Source organism: Pectinophora gossypiella, chromosome 17, assembly GCF_024362695.1.
Source record: "Pectinophora gossypiella chromosome 17, ilPecGoss1.1, whole genome shotgun sequence".
In the NCBI taxonomy this organism is placed as follows: domain Eukaryota; kingdom Metazoa; phylum Arthropoda; class Insecta; order Lepidoptera; family Gelechiidae; genus Pectinophora; species Pectinophora gossypiella.
The window spans coordinates 10,519,408-10,536,932 of NC_065420.1; the positions used below are offsets into that span (position 1 = coordinate 10,519,408).

Below are 17,525 nucleotides of genomic sequence, written 5' to 3' on the forward strand. Positions count from 1 at the left end.
TACAGACGAATGAAGAGCCAGTAGTGATCTGGCTGTCAGGACTCCACATACCCGAGTCGTACCTCATCGCACACATCCAGATGGCCTGCCGCCTCTACACCTGGCCCCTGGACAGGTCCACGCAGTTTACCAAGGTCACACACTATGTCCATGTCGACGAGATTGAAGAACGACCTACAGTTGTGAGTAATAGTAAATTTACTGTAAGTAAGTAGATGTAATTTGTCTCCTAACGGCCTAAGTCACTACCTTGTTTCATTAGAAAAATCTGGTGACCGGAAAAAACCTAGAAGCAGTCTCTTCATACTCGCTGCAGTTGATTATTGCGCAAAAAGTCACTCAAAATAAAACACACTCACAGTAGCAAAATAATCGTAATCTTCTACTTTTCTACTGTTCCTTTTTTGAACTAAAATTTTAAAAACGGAAAAGCGGAAAAACGCGTTCATAAAAGCACATGACAAAAAACTTAAATTATCATGAATTTTCCGACAGAAAATTCCATTTGATATCAACTGAGAATCACGATCTGAATCATCCCCCTCAGTATTCGTTACGGTGTCACTGACACCCACACCTACTTGTGTGGCTACCTGTAAGTACTTGTACGGGGTGTAAGTGACATCGTACGAATACTGAGAGGGATGATTCATGTCATTATTCTGAGTTAATATCAATTTTCCATCGAAGAAACTAAAAGAAAACATTAATTTTGTGACGGAAAATTCCATTTGATATTATCTCAGAATATCAAGGAATAGCAAGGTCTGAATCATCCCCTTTAGTATTAGTTACGATGTCACTAGCTAGGAGAAAAAAAGCAATATCGAATAGTAACTAAGTAATCCAATGTGTGCAGGGATGTTACGTCCGAGGACTATACTTGGAAGGCGCGCGATGGGACATTGACGACGGGTGCTTGAGAAGATCTCATCCCAAAGTCCTCGTCACAGAACTGCCCATTATGTACATCATCCCTATCGAGTTCCACAAGCTCAAACTTCAGGTTTGTATTTTCTACATTTACCTGCTAAAAAGAATGATTCAAGTCGGCCTTGCAGTTTGGAAGTTTTATAAATAAATAAATACATTTATAAATATACGAGACGAATTGCGAACCTCCCTTTTTTATTCGTTTGAAGCGCGTTTGAAAATGGAAATTATTAACCGCTGTTAAGGCGTGTGTGGGGCCGAAGTCGTCAAGGAAAACGTAGTCCGACATTTTATCACGTTTTTCTATGACATCACTTTTTCATACAAATTCTATAGTAATTTCGTGTTTTGACGTTACGTTATAAGTTACTGGTTTGACTAGTTGCAAACTAACCTATTTTTGTCTGTTGAACAGAATACGCTGCCTACCCCCGTGTATACTACTTCGCAGCGCCGCAACGCCATGGGTGTTGGGCTGGTCTTCCAGTCCAACTTGTTCACGACAGAACACAGCAGCCACTGGGTACTACAAGGAGTCTGTCTCATTATGAACACTGACTGAGCTACCCTAACATTGCATAGGTGATGATTCTGCGAACTAATCTTTTAATCTTTCGAACGCCGGAACGCGGATCTCGACCAGACACAATGTAAAATCTATTGTGTCTGGTATCTCGGCATATGAGAGGTTAATTTACTTTGACCGTTTTGAAACTAGTGCGGTCCCTTACTTGCAATAAGTGCAAGAAAGAGATAGCGCTAGGTTTGGAACTGGCAAACTAAAAATGGCGCTGTCCTTTACTTATAATACGTAAAAGAAAGAGATAGCGCTAGGTTTGGAACTGGCAAACTAAAAATGGCGCTGTCCTTTACTTACAATAAGTGCAAGAAAGAGATAGCGATAGTTTTGGAACTGGCAAACTAAAAATAGCGCTGTCCCTTACAATACTTGCAAGAAAGAGATAGCGCTAGTTATGGAACTAATAAACTTAGTTTGTATCTGCCAGAATCGGCACTATCTACTTATTATTTATTCTGTGGCACTATTAACACTCATATAGAGAGAATAAGAATCTTTTGGGACCTGGCCATAATCGGAACTCACGCCGTATCCTATGAACATGTTGGCATCGGCAGTTGTTGTAAATGGAGATGCAGCACACCTCCGTCAATGTCAATCCGCTTGCCAAAAATCCTTGTCGGCCTATAGACCTGAAGCCGTAAATCTACTTGAACGATAGATATCCATTTTTGAATTGTTACATAACCCTTTCACAACTCCCTTATCTGTTATTTGCAAAGATAATACTTATTGTTAGCTTTGGCTATTTTGACCACAATTTTTATAGGCATTTGGAAGTGTTAAAACTTGATCTCAACAATTTAACATAATTCTAGTCTTTATTGTATTCTCAATATTACCTTATTTTAAAATAATTATGTTGTTAATAACTATCAATTTTAAGGTGAATTGTAGACATTTAATTTTGAAATAAAGACTGAATAGTAATATCTTGTTTTATTATTAATTTTTACTTCTTGCCTTAATTTGTGGTAAACATAAGTTGTAGAAGGATGAAGTTAGGAATTCATTTAACGGTTGCCACTTGATCCAGCCCTTATGGTGAAGGAATTCTTTAGTGTGTTCTTTGCCTACGTAATGAGGATCCTGAAAAATAAAGAATATCAATTTATTTATTGTGTTCAATATCATATAACTCCTGTAGTTGATGAACATTATTTGGTAATTTTAGACACAAGTATGTAAGATTTGTTTCACTTTCACAACTTGATTATGATTGAGGTATAGGCATAGTAGATTGAGCTATTATACTTTTTTAACACTTCGTCCATATTTTGGAGTTTTTGTATATATATTTCATCCAGAAACCATGCAATTTATCTGCAATATGTTTTTTCTGGGATAAAAATTGCACAGTTCCTGACTTACCTACTGAAACTCCATAATATGGACCAAGTCACAAACAGTTTAAAATAATTCTTACCACAATAAGTAAGCTTGCATTATTTCCGTCAACTCTGATACCCATGACTCCTTTAGACGAACAGTCTACGTCACCACCCATCATCACAGGGCTGCCAAACTTGTCAAAATGTGTCTTCAACTGCTCCACTATGTTTTTCAGCTCATCACCCTTGTTTACATGGAGCATCTTGCACGGTATGTCGAATAATTTGTCTATTACTAGGCAGACCTGAAATAAGCAGGTTATGGTGGGATTTATAGATAGATAATTAGTAACAAAGAACTCTGAATGTTAGATTAATAATTATCAAATGAAGCACATAGGGATGAATCAGAATCATTTATTCAACGTAATTATCATGGATAAACTTGCTGAAGGTCAATATAACATTTTTGAATTTACGTCATTTCACAAGATGTTATGGCTGAGGAGAAGAAATGACAAGAAACTGCAACAGCAACACATCTTTTAAAAACCAACTAGAGGAACACATTAGGTAGTCATTAATTAGTTTTTTACATAAAGTAAGCTTCACATGAGATTCAAATTTATTTACTGACAATGATGATGGGCAGAGGTTCAGTTAGATATGATGGGCTCTTAAGTTTTGTATCTGGTGCGAGCGCTCAGCGCTCCTCATTTGTCCGGCTAATAAGTTAATGCCATTTGTAGCAAATCTACAATAACTTGCATCAAAAAAGAAAAATGATGGGCCTCTGCATATCCCTGTGTCCTACTAATAATAATGAGTCTATGTAAGTATGTAATGTATTTAGATGATAGATGCAATTTATTTTTTACCTCAAAGCTGCCTATCCACTGCCTTGAGCCAACAAAACTTTGTGGCTTATCCTCTAGATCCACTAAGATTTTCTGTAGTTCTCTTATCGAAGGAACATTTTGTTCTTTATAATTATGCTTCATCCAGGAACATATTGTTTGTAATGTTCTGTAACCGCAGCCCCAACCCTGAAATAAATAAGAAAAAAGTTTTACTAGGTTAACGTAACATAACCTACACGACAACGTTTGTAAGTACACAAAAGTTTATTTATACTAACCCTATCATCAAAACCATCACATAAGTAATGATAATATTCATAATCGCCACAAACTAGAAATGCTTTACCAGGAGAATTTCCCAAATCAACTACTTCGTGTACTTTTTTTTTTTTTTTTTTTGTTTTTGTTTTCCCCGAAGGGTAAGGCAAAGGGAACTATGCCCATACAGCCATGTCTTACGTATTTTTTTTCTTGATGATTGATGAAATGATGAAAGATGATGATGATGAAACCTAAGCCCCCACCCTCGGAGTAGACTCCTACTCCGAACCCCAAACGAATTAACTCAAAAGTCCGCATAAACTTTCGAGTTATGAAGCGGCTTCCTGCCACGAAGCGAAAATAGGCAGATACACTTTGTTTATTGAATACTTCTATATAATAACACTCGCGAATGTCTTCCGACTAACTTAATGCGATCATTAATCACAAAACACCACTTCGTATTAATTATTTAGATTATTCAATGAAGAAAGCAACTGTCCCGTTCCCGTTTCCCGCCAAAAAAACCTACTTCGTGTACGTTTGTCAACAAACCGAGTGACATTTTTTTTTTTAAATAAAAATCGCTATGTTTTTCGTGGCTATGGATACTTAAGACTATTAAGACATAATTGAAAATATTTATATGGCGCCTTTTTGTTTCGATAATTAAATAATAATATAACATTATTGACATTACTGTAATCAACTTTTAGGCTTTGATTTGCTGGAGGCCACTGTCTCTCTATGTTTTCAAGAGGTTGGCTTTTCGCCCCTAAATAAAATGAAGGATGTAAAATTTATATAATCTATTTATGATGGCAGAAAAGACAAAATATTAATGTGAATAGGTAAGAAAGGAACTCTCTATTTTAAACAGTGATATTCTCATTATTTTTAAAATACCTACTGACCTCAGCGCAAAGTTCCAGGAAAGTTTTTATTGTTTTAATATTGTCAAAGTCTTCGTAGTAATTTGTATATAACAAACAAGCATTGGCCGTGGGGATTTACCTACTATGGATGCGGTCGACTAACAACAACAAATATAAATCATTTCTTAAATTATTCAGTTATATTTATTGTGCGATTACCAATGTTCCGTATTTTTGGTCAGGGACGAGAAGACCCTGACGAGAAGAATGACGTCCATTATGACGGATTATTAATAATTGTCTATTTATAACCCGCCCTTGCCATGATACACTCAGAACCTGAACCTGTGGACCTGGTTAACCGATAAAATACGATTCTTCTTCTATCGTGTGAGTTCAATAATGAGATCAATAAACGACCTCATCAACCGTTTGTGTCAGGGTTATTATTGAGCCGCCATAGACTCCCGACATGGCTCATGTAACGACTACGTACTTACATTAATATACTTATACGTTAGTATTATATGATCTGTGCTTATACCAACGGCTTAACGTGACCTCCCAAGCAAGATAAACAAAAGGAAAAACGAAATGTAGAGATGCAGCACAGCAGGCATCATTAGGTTATTTATGTTTCATTAGTGGGCGGAAGGCAAGAGGGAAACCACTGCCCTATTTATCCCTAAAAAAGTAGCATGGAAAATGCTGCACCAACAAGAGCGTGGCTCTTAAATTGATGATGATGATGATGTTTCATACAACACCATATCGTGACAGGGCCCTTTACTAAGCCTATGCGAACCGTCTGTTTGTTTAACTGATTCTTTAAGGGTAGGTATATATTTTGAGCTGTATCGGGTAAGGTTCTAATAGGTAGCTACTTTTAATACATACATACATAAACAACCTATATACGTCCCACTGCTGGGCACAAGCCTCCCCCTCAATCAACCGGAGGGGGTATGGAGCATACTCCACCACGCTGCTCCAATGCGGGTTGGTGGAGGTGTTTTTACGGCTAATAGCCGGGACCAACGGCTTAACGTGCCCTTCGAAGCACGGAATCATCTTACTTTTTCGGACAATCAGGTGATTCAAGCCTGAAAAGTCCTTACTAAACAAAGGACAGTCTCACAAACCTACTTTTGATAATAAAATTATAATTTATTGGCAGATGAAATGCCTTTCCTATCTTTCATACTTATCACTATAGGTTAATTAAAATGTTAATACTTACATACTATTAATACATTACCTACCATGAATACTTGCTTACATAGCTGGTGACGACTGGGTGTAGGTGCTATACACCTCTGCCCACCCTTTCTGGGATACAGGCGTGATGCTGTTATAGTTACGAACAAAAAAGTCCACAAAGTCCGCTAATCCATTGTTTTTGCGATGGAAAAACAATGGATTAGCGAGAATATGTACAGGAAAATTAGTGTTTATTTGCGCTATGTAAACAATCTGTGTGCTCAACGGCTGGCTGAGGTTATCGTTAACTTGCGCGAGTATATAAGTGTTCACATTTGTATATTTGGCACTGTCCGAGGTTGGTTATCGTGCGTGTAATATTGAGTACTTAGTTTTTTTTTGTACTACGAAATATGAAGACTGTTGTGGTAAGTTTGGATTACTTACTTGACTTTTTGGAAAATAAATCAATATCTTACTTTTATTTTAATAAAGTAAGCCTTATACTGAAAACCATGTAAACGCCATTTTGAAAAATACTTGTATAACACTAAAACACTTGTGTTTGTTGTTGTGTTGTTGTACTCGTGTTTGTAATACTTGTTTTTAAATTACTTAACATTTGAACTTACTGAAAGTGGATAATGTGGTAGTCCATGTTAAAGTGAAAAAAAAAGTAGGTACCTATCTAACTTTGTATGACGCAAGAGAACGAGGCATACGAATAATGCGATAATGTAAACAGATCATCAGTGATTCCATTGTACAGAAGCCACTAATGATCGAAGCAATGAATCAACGTCCACTAGCTTTCACGTTAAATGAATGAAATGCATCCTGCCTTTTAATACCTACTGATGAATTGCCAACAGTTTTTACACTATAAAATCTAAATATATAAAAGGAGAAACTGACTGACTGACATATCAACGCACAGCCTCAACGGCTAAACGTAGGCACTTGAAATTTGGAAGGGACGTAGCTTAGGTACTGTAGAGGTGCACTAAGAAAGGAATTCCCGGAATTTTCACGGGAACGGGAGTGAGCGGGAAAAACATTTGTATGAAAAAATCGAAATCGCGTAAGATATGTTTTCAATCTAGCATGCATGCATACCTTAGTACATATAAAGTTTAGTTATGGCTGTATTTTGGAAAATGGGAGTTAGCGGGAAAATAAAAATTGTATGAAAACGTCTAAACTGCATAAGTTAGATGCTTGAAATTTGATATGCATTAACACACACACAAAGATCTCTCTTTTATAACTCGCCACGCGGACGAAGTCGCGGGCAAAAGCTATTAGTTCTATATTTCAGTGCTGGTAGCCCTTGACTCGCAATGTGAGGTCGCAGCTTCGAATCTCAGCACGGGCCTATTCTTTCATTAATTTTTTTTTATTGAATATGTCTATATTATTCTTCTCATAAGTCTTTATAAGAAGAAGAAATAACGACTTGCTGTGATAAAGACGGACTTACCTACTTATACTTATATTAACTTTACCTTACATTACTTTAACTTATATTTATTTCGGGGAAATAATCTTCCTTTCCTACATTTTACTGTTCAGAGTTTTCTTATACATTGTGTTTCAACAATAAGTCAATAAGTAATTTTACATTAATAAAAATACAGACAACTATTAATATGACCAATTACTCTAGATATGCGGCGTTCCCTGCGCTAAGCTCAGCTTGTATCGCAGGGGCCAGATTACAATTTCGTATGTTAGGACTTACAAAATGGACACGCGGACAGAATACAGAGCACTATGAAAAATTATAACTATTAAAAATATTCATTCTTTTTACCGATTTCAAAAAAGGAGGAGCTTCGCAATTCGACCGTATTTATTTTAAATACAATCCTCGCAGACGCTCTGAGCCGAGATTCGCGCCCTTCAGGGGTTTTGTACCGCGTGAGAGCCCTCAGCGCCTCCCATTTGTCCGGTCAAGTACTAAATGCCATCTGAGACAAGATGAACATTATCTGTGGTGATAAGCGATCAGCCTATTGCCCAATTTCGTGTTTGGACGTTTAGTAAAAAGTAACTGATTTGACTTGATGGAAACTTGTAGCCTTATAGTTAAAAAAAACCTCGTAAGCACCTTTTTAAAAAATCACATTACATACATACATAAACTCACGCCTTAATCCCTAATGGGGTAGGCAGAGCCACAAGTAGTCAAAGACAACTTACAGTCACTGTTGGTACGATGTCCTAAGCTGGATGTGATGAACCTTATGGTGATGATAAGGGATCCGTCATGTTAGAAAGGACACAATCCCTCTGTCGGATTTCACGACATGCGTTTTATTTTTCTATACTTCATCATCATCACCAGCCCATTAACGTCCCCACTGCTGGGGCCTTCCCTATGGATGGATAGAGATCGGGCCTTAAACCACCACGCGGGCCCAGTGCTGATTGGTGGTTATTAACGACTGCTAATGCGGCAGGGACCAACGGCTTAACGTGCCTTCCGAAGCACGGAGGAGTTCGAGATGAAAACTTTTTTTTTGTGGTCACCCATCCTATGACCGGCCTTTGCGAAAGTTGCTTAACTTCAACAATCGCAGACCGAGCGCGTTAACCGCTGCGCCACCGAGCTCCTCGGTTTTCTATACTTAATGCATTCTAATTACTCTAACTCTCGTACTTATCTACTTAGAATTACGGTTGTTTTTTAATCGATTGTTTGCTATCATGTTATCTGCATTATATTCTACGTGGACGATTAACACGCGATAAACCAGTCAGAATGCCTATTCAGTCCATTACTGTCATTACGCCATTGTTTTCAGGACTAATCAACTAATAGATTTTTAATTGTGTGTTTTCTTTATTAGGTATTTTCAAGTATACTTTGTTCTGGAAAACTTTGTGCGAGCTTCTGTGTTTTAATAGTTGAATTGGTAAGAATACCTATTGTGTTTTGTTAAGTGTGCCGGCCAAGTGATAGTTAGTCAAGTCAAAAAAATTGTTAGGTAAGTGCGTAAGAACCAAGCGCGAAAAATTTTATCGCATCCTATATCGTAATTTTAAAAGAAGAATCAAAAATGTTTTCTAGTTGTTGTGTTGGCAACATCCAAAAAAATATATATTTTTTACTTTTTAATACATATTGTCTCTTCTTCTTCTACGATCAACCAACTGTAAGAAACGAAAAAAATGAAAAATTGTGTGTGCCTAATTAATAAATATTATAACGTGGTCAACTCAAAGTCGTTGTATTTCCTTCCTAATATGGCTATATTAAACAAAGTTATCTTATTAAAACAAAACGTATTTGTACAGGAATTCATCACGTATTTTAAAACAAGGTTCCAGTGTACACAGCAACTGATAAGTATCATCAAAATAAACTTATATGTACCTACTTATTATCTCATTGAAGTAGTAACTAAAAATAAACTGTGTATTACGTACACAATTTAAATCATGAGCAATATCTTTGTACCCACTTTAGAACCCTGTCGCACTATCATATTTGAGATTTAATGAGACTTACGGTTTAATTTGTGAAAAAAGTTAATGTGACATGGTTTCAAAGTCTATACATAATTATTAGCGCCCAGTCTCCGGTTGCAGAATTCAAAATTTGAATATTTTCTCCCTTCTTGGGGAGCACCCCCGCTGACGTCGCTATACCTGAAGTTGCTCTACTATTCCAAACTTTCGGTAAAGAAAGAATCAAAAGTAAACTTAATGCTCGCGAAATAGGGTCTGGAATTGAATTAGGTAGGTTATTTCTTACCCTTATGGAATAAATTTTGAATAAATTATTTACTCTGATAACAATGTGAGCAGATTAATATTTTAGATGTTTGGAGGATGTCTTTAAGTTTAAAATGTAAGCGCGTACATGATTTAAACATGATTATTTTATAAAAAAATTGAAGCATATTAAAATGTTTTTAAAGTCATGCGACCAAATGTCCTTTTAAAATCCAAACCAAATTGTTTATCTGTTGTGTCTGGAGAACTTGGCCTTAAACCGAATGTATTATTCCTCATTTAATAACCGAATTTAAAGTAAACGGCGGAGGTTTGAAATGATGTCATCGGATTTCCTGTTCATGTGAAAAGCAAATACAATGACTTGTTTTTTTTTAATAGGTAAATAGCGAAACATGGCAATGGTGTCTGCATTAATGGCGCCGATATTTACTTTTTAAAAATCACATTCTGATGTTATTTTTATAATTTTTTTTTTTTACTTTTGATGGAAACAGATGGTGTTGTACAAATTTCTCATTACTCGAGTATAGTGTTAGGTTCTTACCCGGAAAATTCCCGCGTTTTGGAAATTTTCCCAATTCTGAGGGAAAAAACCCGAATCCCCATTTCAAAGGAAAATATTTTTATTGCATATTTTTTTATTAAAAGTAAGGTTTTTCAACAAAGACCATTTAAATAATGTATGCCTAATTTGGGAATTTTTCGGGTGTTTATTTTATTTTCCCAATATTTTTTCTTTCCCTGCCCATCACTACTCGGGTACATCATTATACCGAAATACAATCTACTTAATGGCAGAAGCATATAAATATAATTGTTGCTTGATATTTGGATTACATTATATAAAGAATTATGTTGCTACGTATACTGCTTCTTTTTATTATGATTACAATAATAATGGGTGAAAGATGTAATTGTGCCTGGTTATCAAGTATTATTCCTTATTCTATGCTGTTATCCATAAAATCAGAAGGTTAAACGAAGGAAAATCTTTACAACGCAACGCGCTAAAATCCCCCCTTGAATTTATGGGCGTGAGATTATGTTTGACAGATAAGAAAGTACACAAAATTAAAAACACGAAGAGAGTGTCAATATAGATTATTTTTTATCTTTTATCGTAGCATGTGATTTCTGACTTATCTTTTTTACACATAGACCTCATATAATAAATAGACAACCAGTCTCTGTAAAAAAGTGTCGGCGCATCTTGGCACAAGCGACGGCGTGTAACGACACTGTACAGCTGATACGAGTATTGCACTTTATTTGAACAGGCTTAAGCATCTTAATTTGAGGGAATGAACTTATACAGGTTGTTAGTCACATCGTAACGAATACTTTGAGGGACGATTCAAACCATGATTCTGAGTTGATAACAAGTGGAATTTTCCGTCGCAAAAGTATGGAACGGAAAATAATTTAACAATACACTAAAATTTTCATGAATTTTTCGACAGGAAAATTCACTTGATATCAACTCAGAATCATGGTCTGAACCATCCCCCTCAGTATTCGTTACGGTGTCACTAACACCCATACCTACTTGTATGGCTACCTGTATGTACTCATATGGGGTGTAAGTGACGTCGTAACGAATACTGAGATGGATGATTCAGCACATTATTCTGAGTTAATATCAAGTGGAATTTTCCATCGCAAAAGTTTAGAATTGAAAATAATTGAAAAAACTAAAACTTCACTTGATATCAACTCAGAATCATGGTCTGAATCATCCCCCTCAGTATTCGTTACGATGTCACTAACACCCTGTATACTTTCTACATTTGTATTTACAACACGATTCAGACGTGTTTTTTAGTAAAACTCCTTAGCGAATGTGAGCCTTTTTGGTTATAGGATGTCAGTGTTTTTACAGCATTATCTGTCTGCGTAGGTAGGTGCACAGTGAATCAGAACCAGATAATAATGTATTCACTTTCATCCGAAAAAAATTATAAGTAAATTGTTTTAGTTTTTCTATACAAAGTAAATAAGACTTAAAATGAATTACGTATCTTTTCAGATACTTTGTGTGGCCCTGGTGGTTGTAATGGCTAAACCACAAGAAAAAGGTAAGTTTCCAGTATTTCTAAAACTTTTCAGCTTGGGTTCTAAGGTCGATCTTACCCAAACGAAGTGATCTTACCAACCCTGGTATCACTGTACCTCAACCCCGTAGTCGTTGATGCAGTTACTACTTGCTGATGTAAGTACGTACCTAGTCGTTACATGGGCCATGTCAAGGGTCTTTGGCCGCCCAATAGAAACACTTACACCAGAGATGAAGAGGTTGGTAATCCACCTCACACCCCACACCATAGAAGAAGAAGTATGTAGGGGCTCATCACTATTTTAAGAGCCACGCTCTTATCAGTATAGCATTCTCCATGCTACTTTTTAGGGAAAAATAGGGCAGTAGTTTCCTTTTTGTCTTCCGCTCCGCAGTATTTAGTCTGACACGAGTAGGATGGCGCCCAGAGTAGTCTATTTCAAAGCCCTACTAGGACTCCTGTACTCCGCCTATGAATAGTATCTACTGCTGCCCTCTGTCAGGTTCCAGGTTACAGTCTCTGTGACTTGCCCCTTCCGTCCTGCAATGGCTACCATCTCCACCTCTCCACCGTTATACCTCGTAGGTCTGGGTCCCTATCTGAACTCAGCCACCATCTCACTTTGGCCTACTGAAGTACGAGGCGCCCACCCCCGCGGCAAGAACGAGTCGAACAGGAATTGCCCTAATGGAGGGCTCAGAAGATGACTCTGTCCCCTGGGGCCGGGTTAATGGTCTTGTATAAAACTAAAACCAAAGGCCTGCAGCTGCATAGTTAGCTTATGATATATTTAATGTTTTTATTTTTCAGTTCAAGTCGTCGACCCAGGCTACTACCAGGGCGGTAATACCAACGGAGGTTAGTTTTTTTTTAATTCGTTTAACTTTTTTTATTATGATTTGTTTGTAGTAAATTTAGTAAAATTCTGTATTAAGTGTAATGACAGCTCTTATCAATTTGTGATTACTTTTGTAACTAAAATACAATACAGGTCATTTTCGTATATTTTTTCATTTACTACTAATACTTATACTTTTCTTCAACCATTGATATTGCTTTTTATATAAATATTATTTTTACGGATATTATTTTATTATGTTATTTATTTATTTATTATTATATTGTATATTATTTAATTTTTTTGTTTATAGTGAATGTGGTTGATAACCCAGACCCTGGCTTTTATCAAGGCGGCAACAATAATGGAGGTAAAAATATAAAATAAAAATATTCTTATCAGAAATAAAAATAAATAAAATTGAAACAAAAAAAAGACTGCAAGTTGTCCAGATACGAACATAGATACTTCGTAGAGCCATAAAAAAAACGTGTTAACTGAAGTCCACGCAGACTAATACGCGGCCAGAATGCTATGTTTTTTTTTAAATTAACCTAAATAATATTTTTTTTTTGTTTTGGTTTTCCCCGAAGGGTAAGGCAAAGGGAACTATGCCCATACAGCCATATCTTACGTATTTTTTTTCTTGATGATTAATGAAATGATGAAAGGTGATGATGATGAAACCTAAGCCCCCACCCTCGGAGTAGACTCCTACTCCGAACCCCAAACGAATTAACTCAAAAGTCCGCATAAACTTTCGAGTTATGAAGCGGCTTCTTGACACGAAGCGAAAATAGGCAGATACACTTTGTTTATTGAATACTCCAATATAATAACACTCGCGAATGTCTTCCGACTAACTTAATGCGATCATCAACCACAAAACACCACTTCGTATTAATTATTTAGATTATTCAATGAAGAAAGCAACTGTCCCGTTCCCGTTTCCCGCCAAAAAGCCCACCTAAATAATAATTTCATTGTCATTTTTCTTTTTTAAATATTTTTTTGTTTTATAGTGAGTGTGATTGATAACCCAGACCCCGGATTTTACCAAGGCGGCAACAATGGAGGTAATATGATAATTAAAATTTAAGAAAAAAGCTAGGTGTACATACAAGAAAAAAAAAAACAGTTAAATTTCAATTCATGTAGTACCAAACACATGTCTGTAAAAGCTATTGGGACAAACAAAAGTCATCTGTATGATAGTTATTTGTATCTAATTAGTAAAAGCATGACGGATGACCTTTAATTATTATCTGTGCAAGTCAGGTCACATTAGAGAGGTCACACGGGGTCATCAATAGGTAGGTAAAATTATATTTCATCGACATCGATTCGACATCGATTATTAAGGAGTCTGGAATATTCTACCTTCTTATTTTCGTCCCTACCCCGCATAGGAGATTGATTACATTTTTTTTCGATATTTTATTTGAAGTAGATAAGTAAATTATGAAGTGGAGTCATAATCAGATTTTGATTGGATTATTTTAATGTTATTATTTCGTTTGATAGTTCATGTCGTTGATGGTCCACAAGGAGGAAATAACGGAGGTAATTAAATTATATATTTACAATAAACTTTATTTAATTTATTTATAGAGTTCGTACTGAGTAGGTACCTATTTCGAAGCAGTAAATTTTTTTTGGGATTAATATTTAAACGTTCATATTTTTTTGGTTTGAAACTTGCCCGCTGCATGAGTGTATTTTAAAAAATGTACTTACCATAAAGTAAACTCTGCATTAGGGTACCTCAGATATATTCAGACATGACGCCCGTTTGACCATTTATTTATTTTTATTTTATTATTTTTTTACCGGGTGACAGCCCTAAATGCTTCCCATTTTTCTCTGCTCTGCTCAAGTAGTAAAATGTCGTCTGACACTAAATTACAAAAAGGTATCGATAAAGCGTGAGGCATGGAGGGCAAATGCATGGTCATGCGTCTGTCTTGAGAAAATGACCTGATAAAAGCATGCATGGCGTTTGGTTATTCATGCATGGTTTTTTTCACTTATAGTAATTGTGGTAGACAACCCAGACCCCGGTTATTATCAAGGCGGCAGCAACGGAGGTAATCAAATTGTTTTCATTTCAGTCCAGCCAGGATCATAATTATTTTCTATGATTAAATAGATTAAATAGATATTATGGTCCATAAATAGATTTAAATATAAAGTAATAGAGTTAATATTCATTTTGGAAGAAATTTAAAATATCTGTTATTAAATCATGAAATGATGACACTTTTGCTTAGAATTCACATTATTGACAATTTTAAAACGAAATTAGAAAATCTAAATAAAAAGCTTTTGCATGCTCGTTTATAAATTTTGTGAAGCTAAAATACCTAGATAAAGTATGACAAATAAATATAACTTTCAAAATTTAAACATAACTGTACCTAATTTAACTATTTTGATTTATAGTGAATGTAATAAATCCCGACCCCGGGTTTTATCAAGGCGGAAGCAACGGAGGTAAATTTGATTTCGGTCTCTCTTTAATAGAAAACAATGTTGATTTTGAAACAGAAAATAGATTTAGTATAAAAAAAAAATATATAATTTTTATGGACTATATTTTTAAATGCCCTTTACTGCAAAATAGTAATAAAATCCAATAATTTATTTTACTTTAAAAATAATTAATTACCAATCTAAAAGTCAATATCAAATAAATAAGATTTATAGAATAAAATTTATTAAATCAAAATTAAAAACACGAATACATAGTCTTCGCAAGTAGTTTGGTTATTTATGCATGTTTCTTTTTTACTTATAGTAATAGTGGTAGAAAACCCAGACCCCGGGTATTATCAAGGCGGAAATTTGGGAGGTAAAACTTATACCATCAAATGCATGTGACTTGGGTCAAAATGGGCTTTCAGTGGATAGGTTTACGTGATCGTCTCTCAGTGTCTTCGTTTAAAATATTTAAAAGGTTTTTGTTTATAATACTCCTTTTTTTTCATAGGTATGTCCCACTGCTAGGTGAAGGCTCTGTTTCATCCGTGTCTGTCCCGATTTGTGATCTGTTTCCACCTTTTCAGTGCATGGTGTCCATTCTGTGTCAGATGCAGGCTTGTCCCCCTGCTGGGTGAAGGCCCTCTTTCATCCATATCTGTCTCGATTCTGAATGATTTCTTTCCATGGTGTCATTTCTGTGTCAGATTCTGTTATCATTTGTTTGTTTATTATATTTTTTTGTGTAAAATTATTCTCTAAAAAAATATTTTTACGAAAACTTGATATAAAATGTTAATTTATTTTTATGCATGAAAATAAAGCATGTTTCTTACATTTTTACATCCTTTTTCCTACGCTTTTCGAAAAGCCGATGGAGTGTGGTTCATTAATGCAATTAATTATGTAATACAGTGGTTCCCAAACAGTGGCCCGCGAATCACTGGTGGTCCATGAGAGCTGTAATGATTCAGGAAAGTTTTCTGAATAAAGACGATTATTTACAATAAAGATTCTTGTTAAAGTTTATTTTTTAGCCTTGTGGTTAGGTTCTGATAATAAAAATGAAATCAAAGGGTGCCCTCGTCAAGGAAGGTTGGGAACCACTGATATGATATCGTCACCAGTAGGTATTCATACTACTTACGTATAATTATAATAATTAATAACGATGTTTTTTTATCTATAGCTGGAGTCATTCAAAACCCTGATTCCTTCTACTACGGAGGCAACCCTGGAGGTGAGTTGCTCACATACAACCTACTCACTTTTGTAATCCTCAATAGGGTTGTCAGCCACGGCTGTATAATTTTTGAGATTGCAATTAATTGTCAATGCAAGAGCCAAGTACAAAGATCATTATTATTTAGGTACATAGATACAATAAATCATTAATGTTGAATGATCCGGAGGTCCCGGGTTCGAATTCCGGTGGGGAAATATCATAAAATCACTTCATGCAGGCCCATCGCTCATCGGGAGGCATGTTAAGTCGATCCCTGTTACTTACTTATGTAAGTAGTACGCAGTCGTTACATGAGCCATGTCAGGAGCCTTTGGCAGCTCAATAATAACCCTCTCACCAGGGTGGCTGAGTTGGTCATCTACCTCACAACCTACACGATAGAAGAAGAAGTATCAATAATGATATTTTATTTTTCAGGCCAACAATTGCGACCATACCCACACAGACCACGTAAGATTTTTTTTAATTATTTCAATAATACTTAAGATAATACAATCTGTCACATAATCAGAAACATACGTAACTTCGTCACGTCCAATAATTGTATTTAAAAGACTGAAGTACCTACTCATATGATGGGTCACTTAAATTGATGATGATGATGATATGCTCGACTCCAGTGAGTAAAGTCGAGGACGGAAATGTCAACTAAAAATACCAAAATTCTTAGCTGAGGCCGAGTCGAGAGGAGATTGAGTCGAGTTAATATCTTAGAATACGGGAGTCGTCTCCATCACGGTCGGGACACCCGGGTGGGTCGGGTATCGTACAGGGGGGGGGGGGGGAAGGTTTAAGCTGGTAAGCTTAAACTCATTTCTGACACTGAAAAAGTGAGTGAAGTGTGGCCGGACACCTCATATAAAAATTTCACTTTTTCATATCTAAAAAATCACGTGCAAATTCATTCAGCGGTTCCCGAAATCATTATGTAAGTATTAACGTGTCTTTTTTTGATTTCAGTGAACAACCCCTACGAACGCAGCGGCAAGTAAGGACATACAGTCACTGACGATAAAAGTGCGACCTTCAATTAAAATACATAATAAAAGTACTTAAATTCTACATTGACTTTTATTTATTTTTACACTTTTTAACATCAACTTTGGCTGTCCTGGTAGGTGACCT

At 35.9% G+C, this 17,525-nt stretch overlaps 3 protein-coding genes across 17 annotated transcripts in view; 2 read left to right on the forward strand and 1 right to left on the reverse strand.

Moving 5' to 3' along the window:
- LOC126374632 (dynein axonemal heavy chain 10) overlaps window positions 1-2,307 on the forward strand; it is a 60,306-nt gene extending 57,999 nt beyond the window's left edge. Inside the window, exons 88-90 of the mRNA XM_050021322.1 lie at window positions 6-182; window positions 860-1,006; window positions 1,349-2,307. Coding sequence (XP_049877279.1) covers window positions 6-182; window positions 860-1,006; window positions 1,349-1,495 — 471 coding nt within the window. The 3' untranslated portion in view covers window positions 1,496-2,307. The remainder of the gene's footprint in view (window positions 1-5; window positions 183-859; window positions 1,007-1,348) is intronic.
- Window positions 2,308-2,437: 130 nt separating this feature from the next.
- On the reverse strand, window positions 2,438-4,070 carry LOC126374571 (ufm1-specific protease 2). The gene is made up of 4 exons (XM_050021258.1): window positions 4,051-4,070; window positions 3,723-3,890; window positions 2,940-3,149; window positions 2,438-2,602 (listed from the first exon to the last, which is right to left on the reverse strand). The coding sequence occupies exons 2-4, from the start codon at window positions 3,843-3,845 to the stop codon at window positions 2,459-2,461; spliced, it is 477 nt and encodes a 158-aa protein (XP_049877215.1). The 5' UTR covers window positions 3,846-3,890; window positions 4,051-4,070; the 3' UTR covers window positions 2,438-2,458.
- A 2,243-nt stretch (window positions 4,071-6,313) lies between these two features.
- Window positions 6,314-17,462, forward strand: LOC126374569 (variant surface antigen F-like). 15 transcript variants are annotated; one of them, XM_050021239.1, is made up of 12 exons: window positions 6,314-6,468; window positions 11,811-11,859; window positions 12,649-12,696; window positions 12,990-13,046; window positions 13,699-13,752; window positions 14,201-14,239; window positions 14,710-14,763; window positions 15,119-15,169; window positions 15,474-15,527; window positions 16,344-16,394; window positions 16,818-16,872; window positions 16,936-17,462. In XM_050021239.1, exons 1-12 carry the CDS (start codon window positions 6,454-6,456, stop codon window positions 16,949-16,951), a joined length of 543 nt encoding a protein of 180 aa, XP_049877196.1. In that variant the 5' UTR covers window positions 6,314-6,453; the 3' UTR covers window positions 16,952-17,462. The 15 variants fall into 15 exon arrangements, with proteins under 15 accessions (XP_049877196.1, XP_049877198.1, XP_049877203.1 ...); XM_050021240.1 differs by having other exon boundaries at window positions 6,315-6,468; window positions 16,818-16,850; window positions 17,361-17,462; XM_050021242.1 differs by lacking the exon at window positions 6,314-6,468 and adding an exon at window positions 8,810-8,958.
- Window positions 17,463-17,525: the final 63 nt, after the last annotated feature.

Excerpts from the sequence above, each read along its gene's own strand:
- LOC126374569 (XM_050021239.1), top strand. Across the intron at positions 14,240-14,709 it reads ACAAGGAGGAAATAACGGAG|TAATTGTGGTAGACAACCCA; the intron begins GTAATTAAATTA and ends TTTCACTTATAG. Across the intron at positions 15,528-16,343 it reads TCAAGGCGGAAATTTGGGAG|CTGGAGTCATTCAAAACCCT; the intron begins GTAAAACTTATA and ends TTTTATCTATAG.
- LOC126374571 (XM_050021258.1), bottom strand. The coding sequence starts at position 3,845 with ATGAAGCATAATTATAAAGAACAAAATGTTCCTTCGATAAGAGAACTA. Across the intron at positions 3,150-3,722 it reads AGTGGATAGGCAGCTTTGAG|GTCTGCCTAGTAATAGACAA; the intron begins GTAAAAAATAAA and ends TGCTTATTTCAG. Across the intron at positions 2,603-2,939 it reads ATGCAAGCTTACTTATTGTG|GATCCTCATTACGTAGGCAA; the intron begins GTAAGAATTATT and ends TTTATTTTTCAG.